Source organism: Zootermopsis nevadensis, unplaced genomic scaffold, assembly GCF_977971745.1.
Source record: "Zootermopsis nevadensis isolate Lab colony 2312 unplaced genomic scaffold, Znev_1.0 Znev_ptg000027l, whole genome shotgun sequence".
Taxonomy (NCBI): Eukaryota; Metazoa; Arthropoda; class Insecta; order Blattodea; family Termopsidae; genus Zootermopsis; species Zootermopsis nevadensis.
The window spans coordinates 1,735,494-1,755,777 of record NW_028259159.1 but is presented as its reverse complement, the minus strand read 5'-3'; the positions used below and the strand labels follow the sequence as shown (position 1 = coordinate 1,755,777).

Genomic DNA, 20,284 nt, shown 5'->3' with positions numbered 1-20,284 from the left:
AGCGAGTCAGCTGTTTATTTCAACGTTTCGTTTTAAATTAAATGGATTTGACGTACAAGTTACAAGTCAAGTACGAAGCAGATTCGTTAAAGTGGAGACGAACTGAAATATTCACGAAAGAGCAACAGATTTCCACTACTAACAAATTAAACAAAGACTGGGGAGGCCAACGGAGTTTTATTCTGACGTGATGTATGCTGCTGCCACATTCTATGAATTCATTACTGAGTCAACAAGTCACATTTGTTACGTAAGATATTCTGGAGAAGTGACGACATACATTTCAAGTCGCCGGTTTAAGTTGCCTGTACTTTCGTTTTCAGGTGATTGGTTGCTATCATACTGACGGGTTTGATCTTTTGTTGAATTGTTAATGGCGTCCATACTTTTGGTGGTTTACATAAGTTCCATACATTTATCAGTACCCGTTCTGGAAGAATGAAGTCCCCAACTGACTGTGCGAGACCTAGAATGCGAATGTTAGGGAAATCCGGTTCCTCGGGAAATGAAATGTCAACTGCAACTATCCCGGCTATGGTCTTTCCTGGATGAAAGGAAAAAAAGTATTTTCATTCGAATTCATTTTAGCCAGACGTAGAAAAATAACAGTTGGCTTCATATCTTAAGAGAGAAACTAGTTAAACAGGAAGTTACATAACTTTCAAAACAAGAAATGGTAAATAGGCCACTCTGTAATTGACGTTTTACGTCTTATATTCGTCATTTCTTTTGTCCTGTTATGGAAATTTATTCTTGTCATTCCTCCTCCTGCCTTTTCATCGTGCTGGGGATCTCAGATCGAGTATGTATGTATCCTGTTTGTGTAGATTCGGTCCTACTCCAAATGTTCCTTATATGAACAACTAATTTTCCCGCCACAGCAATTTTATTGTGCTGCAGGCCAGTTCAACTCCTTGTCAGAGTTTTAGCCGGATGTTCCATTATTTTTTGTCTGTGGGCATTATAATTTCATGAGTCTGTAATGAGATTATTTATTTCTCAGTTCATTTAACGACGTGTTATGAGCTACACAGTTCATATAGTGTCGAAAGGTTGGATGGCTACGAATAGTTAATTGAAAAGGACACGGAAGGAATCTTCCATTGCCTATTTTGTTGTATTATCCCATAATTTTCCTGAAGATGTTGAGTAAAACCACGGAACCCCTCAGGATATCCTGCCTCCGGGCATAAAATCGAACGAGATACCTCCCGAATATGAATTATATGAACTTATCAACCTCAAAGTTCGGTTATATCACCGGTGCTAGGGTAAAGGGTGAAGGTCCAGAATTCACAGTTGTAATTTTATTGTTGCTGTAGGGCCTTTCTTTTTTCGTTGCCTGTGATTTCGCACAATTGGCGCTTCGTAAGTTCATGCCCAGATAAGTTTCGGCTAATGATATTTGTCTTTTATTTCCTGAAATTGAGCCTAGTACCACGCGGCACTTGGCCACGTATCGGTGATTAGCTGTGTTCAGTCGGTGTTGACTAAGCAGTGTGACGCTTGAACATGACGCAATGCCGGAGCACATACCGTGTGAAAGGGAGTGTGAACTTTAAAATATCGTCAATGTGAGTTTATCTTCCTGAAGCAGAACCTTTTTTTAATATTTATCAGAAGTCTGCTGACAGTTTTATCCTTATAGCTTGCATTGTTCAACCAGCTTCACTTTCTTCAAGAATTATATTTTCATGTCCTGAAAAGATCTTATGTTGGCGATCAAAACACTTTGCTCGTTAACAGTATTTCACCTTTTCTTTCGGACAGTGATGTTAAGCCAATATCTCGAACATGGCTCGAGAGCACGAGATAAGGATTCTCGTGCTTTCCCGCTGACGTCACATTCACAGCAACTGCATTCTTGATTCGCGTTGCATGTTGAGCTTCATTCAGATGTGTCCGGTGAGGTGAGGCCATAATTTCAGTTCTGGGAACTGTTTCACGAGTTGTGCCTCAAGAATAGTGTGTAAGGGGGTCACTGTGAGGACATCAGCTGCTAACTGCCAAACTCTTGGCACTAAAAATAAATAAAGACGGAAAGAAAAAGACGCTGTCGGGAGTTTGTACGATATAAATAAACATGAATGCGGAAGTGTTCGTGTCGTGAGGAGCTTCATACCCCGTTTCTTGTCCAACGTTTGATTGAACATCTTCAGTAATCATTTTAATAAACTGTAGGTAATTCTTCTGTTAGCTATAGTTCGATTTTTAAGGTTTGCCGTTAGAATCTTCAGTTTCAGTAACATTTCTTTCCACTACCCATTGTTACGACAGTCATCCACGTGCAGTTGAATTTCTGCCTTTGCACGTAAGCCGTGTGTATCTTTTGTCATAGTCACTCCGCAGTGAATGTGCGCAGATGCATGCATTGCTTTGTAACAAATATAAATATTGTTCTTGTAAATTCGCTTGTTTTCCTGTTTTCACAGCTGCGTCCGTCATGTTTTTGTATGTTCCAATTAACACAAAAATAACAGAGTAATTTCCACTCGCTTTGTATGTGAACCACTGATACTACCGTGGGGTCATTTTACTTTTTAGTATCATTTATGATTATGACTGGAAACACAGTCTCCATCTTCAGCCCTTAAGATGCAGACAGGATGCAGAAGGACATTAGCAGCAGCAGTGTGCTTGCACATTGGCCTAAATATATGTTAACACTACGACGCATTTAGATTTTACGTGCGATACTCGAAATTGTGTGCATATATGGGTCTGAATGTATGGTTATTTATTTATAATTAATTCTTGCTAGTCTCACACTAAAGACTCAAAGCGTTAAGATGGAGATCAGGTGTTATAAGTTCTTCCCAGATTTTCTTCTTTTGTACTATATTAATGGTGCTTCATTAAGAAGTCATTATATAGGGTCACATGAACGAGATAGGATTGGGGAAGAAGTGATCGTCACTTGTACCAAGATGCTTTCAATCACAGAATTTTTCAGAAGATATTAAGAAGCTCGCTACAAAATAGTCTTGTCAGAGATTTGACGTTTGATGTGGTTGCCAAGTTTCGGAGAAACGTATCACCTTCATCTTCAGGGTTGATTTTAGAAACTACATACACGTGATCACAACCCAGAAGATATCAATCGACATGATCTTGTCAGGATACAAACAGAGTGCTTCCCGAAGACAAGTCAGACTCTTTATTTCTTGAACCAACTTCCTCGGACAGCAAACTGTTAAGTTTTTTTATACCCTCAACTGTTCGTGAAATGGCCGTGTAATCTGTGACAGTATTGAGTTTGCAAATAGCGGTCCTCGTACAGATAAAAAATACCAAGCGATAAAGTTGAAAATTATCGGGGGCGGTGTTTACCCATAATGCACGTTCAGCGATAAGTGCCATTCGTTTTGGAGGTCGTGAAGAGGACTACATTCTGTTACCTGCAGTTCTTTCGAAGATTTGAGTCAGTGTCTCTCTCTCAGAAACAGCAATTTAAAAAATTGCAAAAACAGCTTTCTTGAACAATAAGTATTGTTCTCACATTTGTTGTTAAAAACTGTGTCGTAAATGGAGAGATGTAGATTGGACTCGTTAGGATGAGGTCCATTCGCTGGCTCCTGTGAGAGGGAATATGTCGGCTTTCTGGCAGATAATTAGCTTCCTAAACTGAACGTCGTGGTAGAGTGGTAATTGCGAAGCCCTGGGTTGGAATATTGGTCCGGAGATCAACTGTCCAGTAAAGTTTACCCATATGGTCGTTTAATCTGCTGTTTGTGCCATATAACACCTGCATAAATTGTTGGGTGACCCGCACTACAAATGTGTCGGAGAAGTTGCCGACGGAGCGCGGCGTTACTCGAAATAAGGTGTAAATACCCTATTGTGTTTCATTGATCCTATACGGTAAAGACGAAACAGGAAAGTTGAATGTGGAAGTTGACCATCGTAATTTTCGTCTCTTGTACGCGTTTGAAGCACTTTCTTTTCTTTCTTCAGAATGTTATCACGTTATACCATCCGTTAGTGTGAAACTTGGTACCTGACCTGAGGTACTTCAGTAGATATTTACTGTTTAAAAATAGAGCTGGGAAGAAAATATTTGGACTTGAAATATACGAAATAACAGGAGGCTGGATAAAATTTCTTAATGAATAGCTTCAGATCTTTTACTCTCCATGAAATATTATTAGAGTGATCAAATCAAGGAATATGCAAATGGTGAATTATGTGCAGGATGTGAGAATTGCGGGAAGGATGTCAAAGGAAGCAGTCATAGCTTAATTTAAGGTACTTTCTCAGCATTTGTATGCAGTGGCTGAAGAAAACCAGACCTCTGAGTCATGCTCTCGTCCGTACACATGAAGCATGTAACCACAAGGTACTTTGCCTGTCTGTGTTTGCTCAGCATATACACAGCGAGGTCAAGCATGGAGTTCATTAAAAATTTATGTTAGAACTGGTCACGCGATTTGTGACACATTTGCCTGTTTTTCTGGGATCGATATTATGCAACGATTTTGAGCACATCACAACGAATAAAGACAAGGCTTCGTTGTACATTTTAATAGACTTGTAACTTGACGCAAATTTACAGTCGGATTTATGAAAGGCAATTTGTTAAGTTAACCTGTTTAGAGTTTACCAAACTTCTAAAGGTGTGTGTGTTCGTCGACATGTTAAATCTCCGAAAATGCTTGAAAATTTTGAAAAAAAAAGACATTTTAAGGCAAAAATAAATGTTGTTTATATTGGTCCTGTAACTAATTTACACGAAGCCCAAATAAATTTTGTGTTATTTCAAATAAGTCGTATTTTACAAAAAGCGTCTCACATTACACAAAATATAGACCGAATTTAAATCTTTAACAATTTTCTATGTGTCAAAATTGTAACGAAGTACAAGAAAAATAAATTTTTGTCTGTTAGCTGTGTTAAGTCTAGATGTGAGTATTGTGATTAGTTTTGTGGGTTTGAATTTGTAACGCATGGGCATCAAAGCCAATGACATATGCAAAAGTGCAAAGAACGTATTTAGAAAATATTTGTACATAAAACAGGAACGAACCTACGCACTCGTTTTAGCACCACATGCCCACGTAACACCCAAATGGTCTTGGGTCAGCATCTGCTTGCTGCACTCTGCTGTGCCAAGTACGAGGCCAGTCGTACGAATTCGAAACCTACAGTATCCATGTGTGTTGTTGGGTCTACAGGAAAGTGAGTGACTGCGTGCTAAGATGCTTAATCTGAATGGGATTTTGTTACTGAGCACGAAATCCGATATAAAAAACTAAACATCCTGGCCGAACGTGTTGCGGTTACCACTGCCGTTTCGTGTAGGAGCTCCGTGGTTCAAATAACCGCTAAGCAGGTTTTCTTCATTTAGTATTCGGCATAACTTTTATTGGTTAATTTTTGTGATTTCTCTCGTGGCAGTAGATGGCTTTATAAGTATGATGATATGGCGCTTTTGTGTTCTGATAAGAAACGTAATTCATCCATTAGTTAGCACATCTGGTGGAATTTCTTTGTGTCATGGCAGAAATAAAGCCGATTCATTTCCTGTTGTTACACGTGGACAGGAGACAATGGCTCGTTTCAATTGTAAATGACGGGCTGAGTTAGTCGATGTCATTTTATTAGGCCCATTCGCGACCCTGCGTAGCGCGTATTGAAATTCCTTCGATACCCCACGTAAATTGAAATGCAATAACTTTATGTATATTGCAGTAACGATGCTTAAGAAACAGGGTGTGAGTGTATGAATTGCATTTGTTTGAGTCATGTGGTGCTGTGGAGGGCTGTTCTGAACATGGCAAGGAACGTCTGGTACACATTAAAACCAGGTTATTTGTTGACCAGCTGAACAGCTTAAATATTCTCAAGAGGGACTGCAGTGCATCGTGCAGGTCTTGCACAATGTGTAGAATATTAAGCTGCTTGCTTGGAAAGTGACGTGGACATTGACACAGGAAAGTTCTGATGAAGTTTTTATATGGAAAAGTTCCCATATTAAATAGACTTCTTAATGTAGTGAAGTTCTGTCCTATTATTAGCTTTGTCAACAATATGCTACATGACTATGTTCTGTTGCATTTATACAATTGATTGTCTCTGTCAATAGATTGCAATAAATGCATTGCCAGACCAAGGACTCAGCGATGTCGCAAAGAAAGCACTGGAAGTTACTGAGAATACGAACAAACATTAGTTGAACCACATTAATTTGTATATTTTCCCCCATTGATAGAGTTTGGAGTAATTAGTTGATTTTCAAAAATTCGCTGTAAATTCCATAATTGTCAGCCACCTCACTTTAAAAGTACAGTAAAGTAAAGACATAATTGGTGGTTAAATCTACCTTTATCACTTTTTTTAGTGTAGGCTGCAGGGTAGAGGTGTGCATTTTGTAGTACTCTGAATTTGTAATTTGTTCCACAATCCGATAATGATAAATGAACTTTTCTCCAGCCTCCTGTAACTCCATAGCTCAAACGTCCAATTACTCCCCTCAGCACCCGCTTCTCGACCAGCCATTGTCCATCTCTTACGATCGTGAACGAAAAAATTAATTCATTGTATAACTTTCTCCATTGCCCACCTCAATGATAGATGTTCCTATCAGTATGAAGTAAAATAGGACGACGTAGAGACAGTTTACTATCTCTCAGTCCGTACAAGAAACAAGTGAAAATGTGATCTTTAAATTTAATATTGATGTGACGCTCGGAAGGGGAAATTGTTATTATTATTATTATTATTATTATTATAAATCAGGTTCCCTGCATTTTAAGACCAGTGGCCATCCACATTCATGGCAGTCATTACATGTTTTCACAAATTTGTTGATTTGACATTTTATTAATTGTTTACGTAATATTTAATATACCGATAGGAGGTATGCATGTTGACACTGTACAAGGTGATACGGTATTACAAAAGTGTACGCGGGCCACACATCACTTCGGAGGACCGCGGGGTTAGAACTGTTTTAAATCTATACTTGCAGTATGTAGTTTCACACAAATGTACGTCATTCGGTTACGTAAGTTCGTTATCGATTTTAAGTTCGGCTGGCCTTTTCCAGGTGAAATTCCTGTATTCCAAGGAACTTACGAGTCATTAGTTCTTACTAGAACATGAATATGGTTTCTTTTCCTTCTTGTAACCTGAACTACTTCGTCATTTTTAGTAGAGAAAAATCGACATACATTCTGGGAAAGAAAGTGGCCGTGTGGCAGGAAACCTCGGGTATCCTGACGTCAAACTGCCGGTGCGGTTTTGTTCAGCATGTGGTGAACGATGTTTATTAGTCATTAAAAAGCAACTGTAAAACGTCCAAGTAAGCATTTACCACGCGTTAAGGGACCTTGGACACAGTATTGCCTAGCAACGGTTATCACACGTGCATGTGATGACCTCGTGTAATCATGAGGTGATGTGAGTGGTCAGCGTCACGCCCCGTTCACTTTATAGCCCTCCGTACCCACCGGGCAGCTTACCGGGAACATTTCAAGCATTCCGAACAAGGTTCTATACAGGTTCTCATGGCGTTGACGTTGGTCGTCAGAGTTGCAACGTCGTGTGTACTCGTGGGTAGATACTAATGTTTAGTAGGAACATACTGCCTCCATCTTCAGCTCTGTACTGTCCTGTCGCTTCCAAATTTTAATGTAAATTATGTCATTTTAAGCTTCCATGGTTTTGGGCACCAAAGGTACATATTTGACTAAAATTAGTGAGATGTGGTTCGAATCCTGATTACAGCACTGGGTACTTTTCATAGTTTTTGTGGGTAACGTCACCCTTTACTGCGAAATAATAACCACAATTTTGAACCATTGTTAATTTTATATGCAGTTTTATACAGCCGTCTCTTACTTCTTCCTTTTATTGCTTATCTCCAGGAGCCCAAAATGCGCCGAGTCATTAGCTTTTGTCGTCAGCAGTTTTTTTTTTTCTTTTATGGCTTCCATTTGCTGCTCAGACAGGTTATGTTGGCGGTCTGTAGTTTAGAGCAGCATAGAATTAGGTTCTGAACGCATTCTCTCCGCCCTTTGTGGGAACGAATCATGTGGAGGATGCTGGATCTTGTTCTTTGCGTCATTCCCAACTGACGCTCCCAGACACACCATATGCCATATGTCGTCTTGAGTTACGGTATTTCTCAACCGGTGGCCCGGCGACGGGTGCCGGACCACAAATCCTATTTAGTGTTACATGGTGTACATTTGTTTTATCACAGCCGAAAACATAATTCTTTTACAGACAGCGACTTTCTCGTATTGTCATTGTGACTAAATAATTGCTGATCAACGTTGTGTCCGTTTTTAAGCGTTTCATGTTATCGCCGGATATTTGTTGTATTGCGAGGCTGTCAGTAGCTCAGAAAGAAGACTCGCGTGGGTTTACTGGTCGGGTGGTAAAGGAGCTTTGCAGTTGTGTCAGTCGCTCCGACCCTCGGTAACTGTCAAGCGTGCCTGTGCTAAAATTCCCAGGATGCTGTTTAATTCACCTCTGAATGCTTTAAATTTTTCCGCTCCAAACTTGTTTTACCACAGAAGGTGTTGAGGTTATCACGGTGGTGAGTACGGCTTGCCCCAAACAAAGATATCCAACACTTGCGATTAGAAAAAAACATGATTTGCAACAACTTCTGTGTGTGTGTGTGTGTGTTTTCCCGTATTTTGCCAAATAACTGAGTTATTCTGTGGTTTCGAACGTACGGGACATGCTGTATAACGTCAGATGAATGCTTCTGTGAGCTGTAACATAAAGAACGGATTTACTTTGCTGACATTCGCTGGCCAAAGTCTGCAGGCGATAATGTAAACCAGTTGCTGTCGATCTGGATAAATCCGGTTTCAATCCGTAGTTTGCACGGCCGTGCCGTATCTTCTGGTAGGAGGAAAAAGACCAGCGTTGCTGCTCTCCTGTTCGCAAATCGAGTTCGTCAGGCGTGGTCGTAGTAGCCTCACAGAAACAGTCCGATGAAAATGTGCTGTTCTTCACGAGGTCTGCTCTAGTTCTCTGAATTTTATTTCTGTTTTATTCTCAATTCTACGTTTTCAAGTAAAGTCAGACCTTCACCAACCACACCCTTAGGACGCACCAAACCCTGGCGACAAGGGACCACTTAACATTATTGATTGGTAATTGATTTGATGTTTATAATTGGACTGTAACTGACTGACGGTTATGCAGACAAATGGCAAATTAACTTCCCATACATGATCTGTTATTATTAAACAGAATGAAAGGCAGCGATGAGCAGAGTTGACTGACTTGGAGTACTAATGCATCGAATCATTACCGTTAGTTTCCAGACGACAGAGGCCAGTTCTGTTTCACCTAGGCTTGCAGCTTGCAGATGCACTATCTCAGGGTACACCTCTTGGGAGACCGCGGTGTAGATGGGAGGATAATAATTAAACAGGATATGAGGGTGTGGTGTAGACTTATCTGACTCCTAAGGGTCCAGTAGTAGGTCTTGTGAACATAGTTATGAAGTTACAGTTACTTAAAAGACGGAGAATGTCATGGCTGCCTTGCCGAATATTGGCTTTTCAAAGGACTTTGCAGATGGAATTGCCGCAGTAAATTTGGACTTCTTTCATTGAGGAATTTTTCCTCCCCTCGCTTCGTGTCTTACGTTGTGGTACTTAAGACACCAGGAGGAGTTTACCTTCATACCCCTGTGACCCCTTCCCCTTGCCCTCTTTCTGTGTTTTGTCCTCCACCGCCTTCTGTATCTTATCTTATCTTCTCTTTGATTACTTCAGTAACTACAAACCGTCGCTTCTATGGCTGCGTTGTTACCAACTCTGATGGCACAACAGCGTTAAAGGTTCCCCACCTGCTAAGTAAATGAGTAAATAAATAAATAAATAGGGAAAGACAGAGAGTACCATCTCCGATGGTAACGCCGCCGCGAACACATGACATTTGATCTGAGTGATGATTTAGTCTTAGTGCAGTAACCGCCTACCGGCTAGACGACAATAGTGCGGTCCCCTCCAAGGACAGGGATTTCTCTGTTTAACGCTCTTCCTCTCCACCCAACCTCTCATTCTAGGATACCGTAAGACCTTTCCTCCAAGGTAAACCGGCTGGAGTGTGAAACTGACCACTCTCCTCCGTCTGTCGCCGAGGTTAAATATATGTGAAGCAATAGAAGCTATAGCAGTGCTCCTCCGTAGTACGTTTTCATGGCGAGGTGCAATTTAAGCAGAAAACTTTATTTTTTACCTTGTCTCAGTATCACATTTTAAGGCACCGTTCGTAGTGGCTGCACATTTTGTTAAAGTACAAACACTCGGATTCTTAGTAGGACGTTTCTGTGTCAAATTTAACGGGATAATAAACCAGTGAGTTAGTTTCTAAATTTCAGTCATTTAAAATTAAAATTCAAAAGGAAGCGACCGTTTGCTTTCGTAGATACAAGTACATGCAAAGACACTGTTTATCATAAGGAAATCTTTATTATTTACTAATTACATCACGTACACACTTATTCTTCTTGTCAGGTTTTTCCTGTTAAAATTTTGTACGAATCGTAGTCAAATTTCGTGGGATTCAATTTATCAGCAGAATTTCGATTGTAACAGCTACATGCGAATGCAGAGATAATTCTGACAACTACATTTTCAAGTGGGGAAGATTAGTTCTTATCTCAGGCTTGTTTTTTTGTTAAATCGCCCCCATATATGTCAACGATATTAATAGTTCTGACATCCAGTTCCTTCCAATAAACCTGTAGTTATCCTTCAAGTGTGCAAGAACTGGCCACCCCTGCTGTAAGTAATGCGCTCTTTCTTACAAATGAGAGGCTCAAGGTTGAAGAAAATAATGTCTGAAAGAAATATTCATTATTTTAATGACAGTAATACACGCATATGTTGGCCACGAAATTGAATAGTGACCATGGACTGCAATTTATTGACAATCAAAAGATGCTGCAGCTTCATGATCACAGCGATGACTTCATTTATCAGCAAGATGGGGCTCCGCCACACTACCACCGCCTCGTCCTTGGCCACCTCAATCAGCATTTGCGACAACGTTGGATCGGACGCATGGCTGCCAATGACCATGCGCTGTTTCGTTGTCCACCCCGATCACCTGACCTGACGCCATGTGATTTTTTTCTTATGGGGTACTTTAGGACCAGATCTTTGTACCGCCTCTGCCACGGGGTCTGCCTAAACCTCGAAGGCGAATCATCGCTGCCATCTCACAAATCGGTTGACATGCTGCAGCGGGTATGGGTGGAAATGGATTATCGGATTGTCTGCCGCGTCAAAAAGGGCGGACACGTAGAGCATTTATGAGGTGTGTAAAATAATTTGGAGAGTTTCTCTTTCTATCGGCATGTCCTATGTTACCATCCATTGCACCATTCTAGTCTAGCGATTTTTTGTAATGTGTCAGGGAATTATGAATAGCTTTATATATGATTTTTAGCAACGCTGGCAGTGGCATTGGCAGAATTATGGAATGATTAAGGAATAATGACCTGGAAAGGATGTGCAACAGTAAAGACTTCGTTTACTTCATTAGCAAGTGTGATTGTTTATGACGTGGATACTTGACAGAAGACCACTTAACATTTGTCCCGTGTTAATTGCCCAGATAAAGTCGTGTCTATTACATGCTATGACGACAAAAGACAATTCAGTATACAAAATGAAATATTAGAATTGTACAGATCAGTATTTCAGAATCAAAGGGCAAAGAAACAACAGTTAAGTGTTTATTCTACCCAGTTATGGATCAGATAATTTTTATATTTTTCCTCTGTGACGAGTAGAAGAAACACTTATATTTGTAATATTTGTAACGTTTGGATCTGAACTGAAAACAAAGAACTTACGTAACTTTATGTGCCTAATTTTCCCTAAATTTCCCAGCTGAACAGAAATATAAGTTTCCTCTACAAATTGAATGTACGCTGTAAGAAGTAGATTACTGCTGTGATTTCATTTTTAACTCTTTATTAGGCAATTGAATGAAGATTAAGTTAACCGTTCATATATCTAGCATGATTGTGCCACTGCAGTACGTGATTTGTGGCTGATACTGAGGCCATACAGTGACGTGTTTGGTTTTAAATAAAACTTGACCTCTGCGTTTACCCTTTCTCCCAACGTGCCATAATTAACAACAATGATAGTAATATAGCATTTTATATAAGTTAATGAGTTATAACTACACCGGAATTCGTGAGCTAAAACCGAAGATTTAATATAATTTTCTGACAGTCGGCATGTTTTGTTTATATTTGCATTATAAGAGGTGGGGCGTATATCATCATAAAAACTGAGTGACTCATTTGTCATTCCCATCACAGATGTTTGCACTGCCATTCCGTTCATATTACCGTCAGTATGACATTCAGTGATAAAAATGTAGGGTGGTTTTTGCTGCAGTTTAAATAATGGTCAATTTATTGAGATGCTTTTAGTGTGGAATATAAATAGGCAAACGACCTCATTTTCAGTACGGAACAGGGAAAGGAGTGTAAAAAAGACAAACATGCATGTATGGATTTTAGGGGTGATTTAATGAATTGCAGGGTCGCCTAAACATCAAAGACTAATAGGGTGTACAAAGCAACACGGAAATGTCGGTGTCTGCTTTCGTAACTTTGTGATGGGAGGCCGTTCCTGGAAACACATCGGCTAATTATCGCCTGGCAGCCGTATAAATGGCGCCGTCGTATTCGTATGACATGGCGATGTTCACGTGAAAAGGACCTTGTACGCAAAAAGGGCGTAAGAAATGTCGTCTGATGATTCTTGTTTGCGAGCTACTGATTTAATGTCATCGGTGATAGAAGTAAAAATATCAGTTTTGCAACATGTATTCGTCCTTCAAAACCACCGTTGGTTCTGTTATTGATCCTTTACGAATGGAATAAATTGTGGCACACTTTAGTCTTACCTAAACTAACTTGTGTGAGAAAAATTGTGGTAAATGAAATGATAACGATAAGCATGTTCTCGAGCTCTTACTTAATCGTGAACGAACCAACGCCTCTTTCTACAGGAGAACTTGACAACTTATTATACAGTACGTTGAAACTCACCTTGAAAGCACTCCTCCACGCCACTGATATTTATTCGTAACATCCTGTTATCTCCACATCAGTAACAAATATCGAGTTATCATGACAAGTGGCGAAGAACAATTATGAGATACGGACGCACAAGGTGGGCGTTGTCAGCTCGTGAAAGCTACGCCACGGCTTTTACATGTTATACAGTTAACCCTGTTTATAACGGAATAATAATGAACCGTCTCAGACAGGTTTCTGAATAATTCAGGTGCACATTTATGGATGAAACAGAGAATACGTTTTCATGAAGAACGCACAGATTTTGTGGTCCCTTGGAATATATTGCAACAAAATCATAGACCTGGCGGTTGCAATAAATATCTAACTTTCGATTTTATGGCTAAACATTGAAACTAAACGTGCGAAGTTTTGTACGGAAGTTGATCTAAGCCGTACCTACACGTTCTGTGTGGATATAGCGTGTGCGTGTCCTTTCTTTGGCCTAATTCCTCACAAAAGTGACCATGAATTTATGTCAGTTGCAGTAATCGTCTTATCGAAGTGTCACATAAAACAAGGTAAACGATAGGTTAAGTGAGGATTCAAGGAGACGTGATTCTCTCATCACGTGTCTTGTCTGAAGCTTATCATATAGGCCAACTTGACGAGGCTTCACTTCTGTTTTTGAGCATCCCTGGGTGTTATGAGGAATTCTTGATTTTTTGCAGGTTTCTTTTCACACATTCTTTCCGCTGTTTGGTTCTCTTAAACAATTTGTGTAAATTATATTTCATACCTTTTGTTCAAGTGAACGGACAGTGAAAAAATGAAGTGTGTGAAAAGTGACGTACAGAAAATCAAGAAGGCTTCACTTTCTCTTCCTTGGTGTAGTTATTATAACACTTCTACATGGCTGTCTTCAGGGTTCTAGCTCCGTGTAGTCTGGTTGAAGTTTACCAATGTTTCAGAGGTCCTCGTATTCACCATCTGCTCTAACGGGCTTATGTGGTTTGTCTCTGTCCTGATGAAAGACAGAAAACAACTTATCAGTAAAATACTATAGTACATAAACTGGCTGTTGGCCCATCCGCACCTGACCCTACCTCTGACCTCATATACATACCTCCACTTCCCAGCATCGCCATTTCAGCCCTGATGATGGAAGCTGTATGTTTTTCCGAAATGTTGGTATCTGTCTGCGAATGTATACGGCGTCAAAACTTAGAAGAATTATATTGTCATACTTACTACCGTAAGAACCTAAAATCTCTTAGGTACACGAAACTTATATTTGGCATGTCAGTAACGGAGAGAATTTTTGGGGTTGGTTTCCCGTTACGGGCGGTATTTGTCTGTATCCACAGAAGTTCTGAGACCTTTATATTAACCGGAAGTCGATAATTATTCCCAGCATGAGGCCGATCATTGACCTTCAACTACTGTCGATGTTGGACTTCGTGGAGGTTTACCTTGGCTCTTCATACGCCTCTACAATCTGACGCATATGCACGGGGAGAACTTAGCGTGGTCTCTCATATGCATCTCATTTAAATGTAGCAAAGATTTCAGTAACAAAATGGCGTGGTTTCTTCGTTATTTTTCGCATGTGAGTAGATTTCGTCAAGGATAAATCGGTTCCTTTCACGCCGTTGTGTGGAAGGAACCACGATCTCTAGAAGAATGCGTTCTGCCATGTTGCAAGAAGAGTTCTGTGTACTTAGTTTATTTTGCACAAACCATGGTGCGACGCCAGTCGTAATTCATGGTCACAACTCCAAGCGGCGCAATACAACTGCAACAGAACTGTGTCAAAACAGCTGAGTTTGGCAAACTGCCTGCCGAGCCCCCAAATGAAAGGGCGTGTTTGGAATTTGGGTCGTTAGTACAGATCGCTGATATCGTACGCGTCATCTAGAGAATGGACATACACAAACTGAGTATCGGGCAGAAGGAGATCTTGTTCACAATCAGCCGACGACTGTAACAAAAGACCTGTGAAATTCTGAATGCTACAGTTAATTACCACAATCTTACTTATTAGAACTGGCGAATGAAAATAGCTGGTGCAACAGTTTTGCTGGCGTTACAACCAAGGTGCCTCCTCATTTACAGCATTACGGCTGTCGAGTTGATAAACAAAGGTGAATATGGCCCAGGGTCTTTAAAATGCTGAGAATCCCTTGTCTAAGTGGTAATGAACCTCTGGCTTTTTTAAAAGTAGAGCTTAGGGCTGAATAAATATCAGCTATTCTAGGAGAAAGACCTGCCAGCGTGGTATTGGTGTTGGGTCTTCCGAATGGTCAGTGGTAAAGACAGTATCTTGACGATAAGATGTCTCAAAACTTGAACACATTAAACCAATGACTTGTAGGTTACAGTCATGTGTTTACTTTCTTGAAACGTAGACAATGTGAGACTCATCACTATATAATAATGATGAGGTAGGCCCATGATTTAGTATTCGGGATCTCGGATCTAAGAATGCTTCAACTTCTTTCATTCGTATTTGGTACTAAGTTTTCATTCTACGCACGAGGAAGTGTTTACAAATGTACAGTAGCCCATCTACTTTACATGAAAGGTGGAAAATGTAATGGGAGTTCCTCTAAAACAGATAGGCCTGAACGATTTGTTTAACTTCTGTCACTCAATACAGAGTGAAGTTGGAAAGACGTGGTGGGTGAGATGCTTGAAGGTTCTCACAGCGGTCAAGGTGTGGATGTTGATATCCTGGGCTGAAGACGGAGGCATTGCTTTGGCATCTACCTATCATTCCTCACAGCATTACAACCCAGAAGATCAACACCGGCAATATCACAGATAATTTTGTCGAGAAATTAATACGTAGTATGTTGACACATTTTTCTTTGTCTTGACTCATGTGACGAACATAGGAAACTTTGTGTAACGTTTATTTAGTTGTTTTTGGGTGATAACAGTAACTACGAACAACAGGTTTTTTCGCCTGTCTGCGTATGTCTTTTTCTAATTTCTGTCTCTGTCACTAGAAGAAAGGTGACCAAGCAAAGTGTGGGAGATGCCGATCCATTAGTATTTGAGGAATGTGCTTATCTGAAAGTCGATGTGGAATGACGGATTTGCATATTAATGACCATCGTAATTTCGTTTCTCGTTTAGCCGTGCAATACGAGGACTTTCGACTTCAGGGTGGGAATATGTAATGTGAAATACCCTGTTATTCCTTGTAAAGTTTAAACCTGTACTTAACAAAGCTCTCTTCAGAATGGTGCTTTTGTAAGGGCTCGGCAGGTGCATCCGCACGCAATACCTGGTTCTGACCTGGTCCTTTCAGGTAGCATTGTATTCCACACTGACCTTCAACAACTAACTTTACTTATGTGTTACCGTCATGGTGACTACAGATGATCTGCTAGAACTGAAGATAGAATGCGTGGACACTGAATAATTTAATACGTACTTATAAGAAAATAATTGAAGATGGCTGTCTTCTGGGTTGTTGCGCCGTGGAAAACCTCAATTCCTGCAGGAAAATAATTGTTAATATTCCACTAATTTATTTGTTTCGTATATCGGACATAATATGCTATATCATATACGTAGGTTTCTTGTCGAATTTGATTTGCTGTGCACAGTCGTAGTGTTTTCCAGGTTGTCATATTCACTTCGAGTAATTAAGAAAAATGCGAGTAACGTGAGGTGGATGTAGGTCAGTTGAAGGGAAAGCACTGGGGATTAAAAATGCACAAATCTTAACCAAACTAAATCTTGAGAAGATTTTCTCTTTTCAGCGGTTTTGAATCCTTGTAGTTCACTGTTTCCTACATTGTATTCGGATCCGGATAGCTCATTCTGTTTAATAACTAGGTTGTCTCTGTCACAATGTCTGGGTTCTACTCAGCCTCTTTTCCAGTGGGTTGCCAGTGTTCGTTGGTGATAGACCTGCCGGGATGTGAAGCTGGCCACTTACCTCTATCTTACGCCGAGGTAAAGAATGCGTGGAGCTATAACTCCACTCCGTTACATGTACGCGTGTCCTGGTGTTTACTTAAGCACCATGGACAATTTTACCGTCTTACATAACCTACTAAAATCCCAACACAGAAAAACTAATTTTTGAGCCCATGTACGCCCTAAATGTTATTCTGGCGTAATACGCGTCACTTAAAAACGAATTTCGAATTATCCATTTGACGTGCGAATGAGAGAGTAGATAAAAATGGAGTAGGAGCTTAGTGAGACACTACGTTTTACGAGGAAGCAGATAAATAACTTTATAGTGTAAAGGTTCCCTGGCAGTTCTAGCTCGTTCTTCTGGTATAGATACGTTGAAGTCAAGGCAAAGCGTTCAGAAGTGGAAAAGGCAGAGAGATACAGATGCTCTTAAAAGAAAATTCAGTTCGCGCCTCAAAGAAAATACATCGCATCCCCATGTATCCGACACTGACTTCCCAATTAATTTCCTTCTCGTCACATTTAATTCATAGGACATTATTTATCGTTAGATCTTAATTACATTAATCAATGGCGGCGAAAGGGTTGGGCAAAGTGGTAGACGACCCAGGGCCTCACGCCTGTACTTTTATATTTTGGAATTGCCCTTTTTCATACATTGTTGTCGTGGTTTGCCTTTTATATGTACTTTAGCTGAGACCGACAACAATGAAGAAGAAATAAGGGAGTTTTCTATAAAAACCCATGGAAGAAGCGACAGGTTTTTTTAAATGTCTTCAATAAATTCTGTTAATTCACGTGTATTTTTTTTCAAGGGGCTTCGCCGTCATTGGCATTAATGTTTGATGTAAAAATTTTATGAAATAATTAGTTTGAAAATTCAATTCAGCGTACCATCGACATCAGACAATGAAGAATGGACTGTTTTCATTGATTTAATTTGTTTTAGAACGCAGACCTTACCTTGCAAAATAATTTTTTTGAAAATTAACATTCTTTTCAAAACATAAACTAAGAAGACTAGTAATGTCACAAAAACTGCAGAGGAGACACCGGCAATTACTTTGCAACACATTTTGATTGATCTATTCAAAGTAAATTAGATCAACAGATCAATACAGTGAACCAATCACAAACCCCGATACATATTGTTGCGCATGCGTAGTGGTGAGCGTCTCCCGCACCTGACAACGACGGCAGCAAAGTGGATGCTTCTTGGCTAGTTCGATTAAATAGCGTGCGCAGAGAAGCGCTTGAACAGTTTGTCTGCGTCCAGGGTAGTAGAAGTGCGGGGTATAGCCAGTGTCAGTAGTTGCTGACTGCTGGTGTTTCTGCTGCGTTGTTCAGTAGAATAATCATGGTTGATATATAAAATTGGACAGAAGTGTCTCACGGTGCTTTGGCGCCTCGTGAAGACTTAGGAAGATCAAGAAAAGGAAATCACCATCTTTTCCGTGTAATACTTTAACGTCCCACCATCTTCGTCTTAGGTGAAGGACTTGGGTTGTTAACCCTCTGAGAGCGTTTCAGATCTTCGGAAGAAGCCTCTTCGTCAAGAAATTTTGAGTGTCGAGAACTTTTGGAACAAAGAAAATCTACCAAAATGCCTAAGAGTTCCACTAGTTTTTACACCAGCAACATGTCGCTGGCAAGTTTGGATCGAGCCAAAGATTTCGTTAAAGGCTCGTTGAAAGCTTTGAACATCGGCAGTTCTATGGAACATCGGATGGAATGCGAGCAGCCGATTTTAGGAACTTCAGCAAGTAATACGTCTGTTAATGGAGAGGTAAGCGGCTCCATTTTTAGTTACTGGTGATTATTATTGCATCGTCGTACTGATTGCCAGATGCCCGTTGTTAATTGTGAATTTAATTAATGTAATTGCAAATCGTTTTTCGAGATTTCAAATATTTGATTGTGGTAACACGTTTGTAAATTAGATTTAATCGTTCGCTTTTTTATTTAGAGATGTCAGATTACGCATTTGTTGAAATATAACGCATACAAGTATCATGAGAATGGAATGTTAACCGCTACTGGAGCTACAATTGTACACATACGTACACTTTTATCTTTAAGAACTTGTTTCGTGTGAATTCGTTTTAAGTTGTAGGATTTGAGATTTCACGAAAATGGCTGTCTTCTGGCAGAAGGTAGCCATTTTAGTTAAAATTTATCCACTTGGAAAGCCCGAACTTTCTAGTAAAACTGTATATGCTGTTTTTATTGAGGGTTGAGTCTGTGGTGCCAGGGGGGGGGGGACCCCCTCCCGTACCGTGTGCTGTTGTGTTGCTATCTCTGTTTTCCTCCATGACTCATTATTTTTGTTTTAAATCACTGACATCCAGTTCTGAGTGAAGGGAGTTGTTTTGTCGTTTCTGATGGCAATATGGCAAAGTACTGACCGAAATTTATGTAGTTAAAATCATATTAGAACTTACTGGGTGTCTAATGCATGATATATGTAAATACATAATGTTATGCAATCATAAAGGATTTAATTTGTAGTACTTTGGACATTGCTAATTTTGAATAAGTGAATGCATTAATTTGCATATTATTTATTGCGCAGTTGCCATATATTAGGCCACTGGCATAATTATAATGAAGTCTCATATCGAGCAGGACCTTGTCCCGTGTAAAGTATATGAGCAGTAATTGCACGAAAATTGCATTTCCACTTCGTTAAAGGACGCCTGCTTTCACCACACACGTTCACCCATTAAAATCAGTGTTCAGTTTTCGGACAGGATTTTTATATATGCAACAAAAACAAGTTTCATATCGAAGCTAGCAACTATTTCACAGCCTCTCTAAAAAATTACACGTTACTAAAAGTTTGCGGTTCAATGAATCGTCGAACACCACGTGGGCTACTTCCCCCCCACAGCTTTTGCATGAGGTCAGGCATTGCTGGAGCCTGACGCTTGGCATGCTTACGAAGCATCTCGCCATTTGGATCTAAAAAGAATCGAATATATTTCAGTTTATAGATCACAAATATGACCGTAGTTTTGAGCCGATTATTATTATTGCTAGAATTCTGCAGGGCGTTGTCCTTGGATGAGTGGGAGGTGGTGTAAATGAATCAATATATAAAGTAAATTAATTAAAACCCAAAAAAAGAGCTGACATTCACACATATGTACAAGATGGCCGTGGAAAGTTTTTACTGGGCGATTTGCATCTGACATTTTGAAACAATAAAGAGGAATAGCGCAAAAATAACGCAGGGAACATACGTCCTTTTGAAATACATTTCGAAAGGAGGCAGCGAAACAACGAAATGTGTGCTAAATGTGCTCCATTTGGACGCTAGTTTCAATGTTTCCAGTA

At 40.0% G+C, this 20,284-nt stretch overlaps 2 protein-coding genes across 5 annotated transcripts in view; both read left to right on the top strand.

Moving 5' to 3' along the window:
- LOC110828564 (solute carrier family 2, facilitated glucose transporter member 3) overlaps positions 1 to 20,284 on the top strand; it is a 50,443-nt gene that overhangs the window by 15,880 nt on the left and 14,279 nt on the right. For 2 of the 4 annotated variants that reach the window (XM_022061385.2, XM_022061384.2), the window contains exon 1: positions 18,169 to 18,734. The exons of the other annotated variants lie outside the window; for them this stretch is intronic. In XM_022061385.2, the coding sequence (XP_021917077.1) occupies positions 18,552 to 18,734 (183 nt within the window). In that variant the 5' untranslated portion in view covers positions 18,169 to 18,551. Of the gene's footprint in view, positions 1 to 18,168; positions 18,735 to 20,284 lie in introns of those variants that run through there. 4 annotated transcript variants of the gene reach the window in all.
- LOC110828494 (transmembrane protein 107) overlaps positions 1 to 20,284 on the top strand; it is a 43,569-nt gene that overhangs the window by 21,842 nt on the left and 1,443 nt on the right. The window lies entirely within an intron of this gene.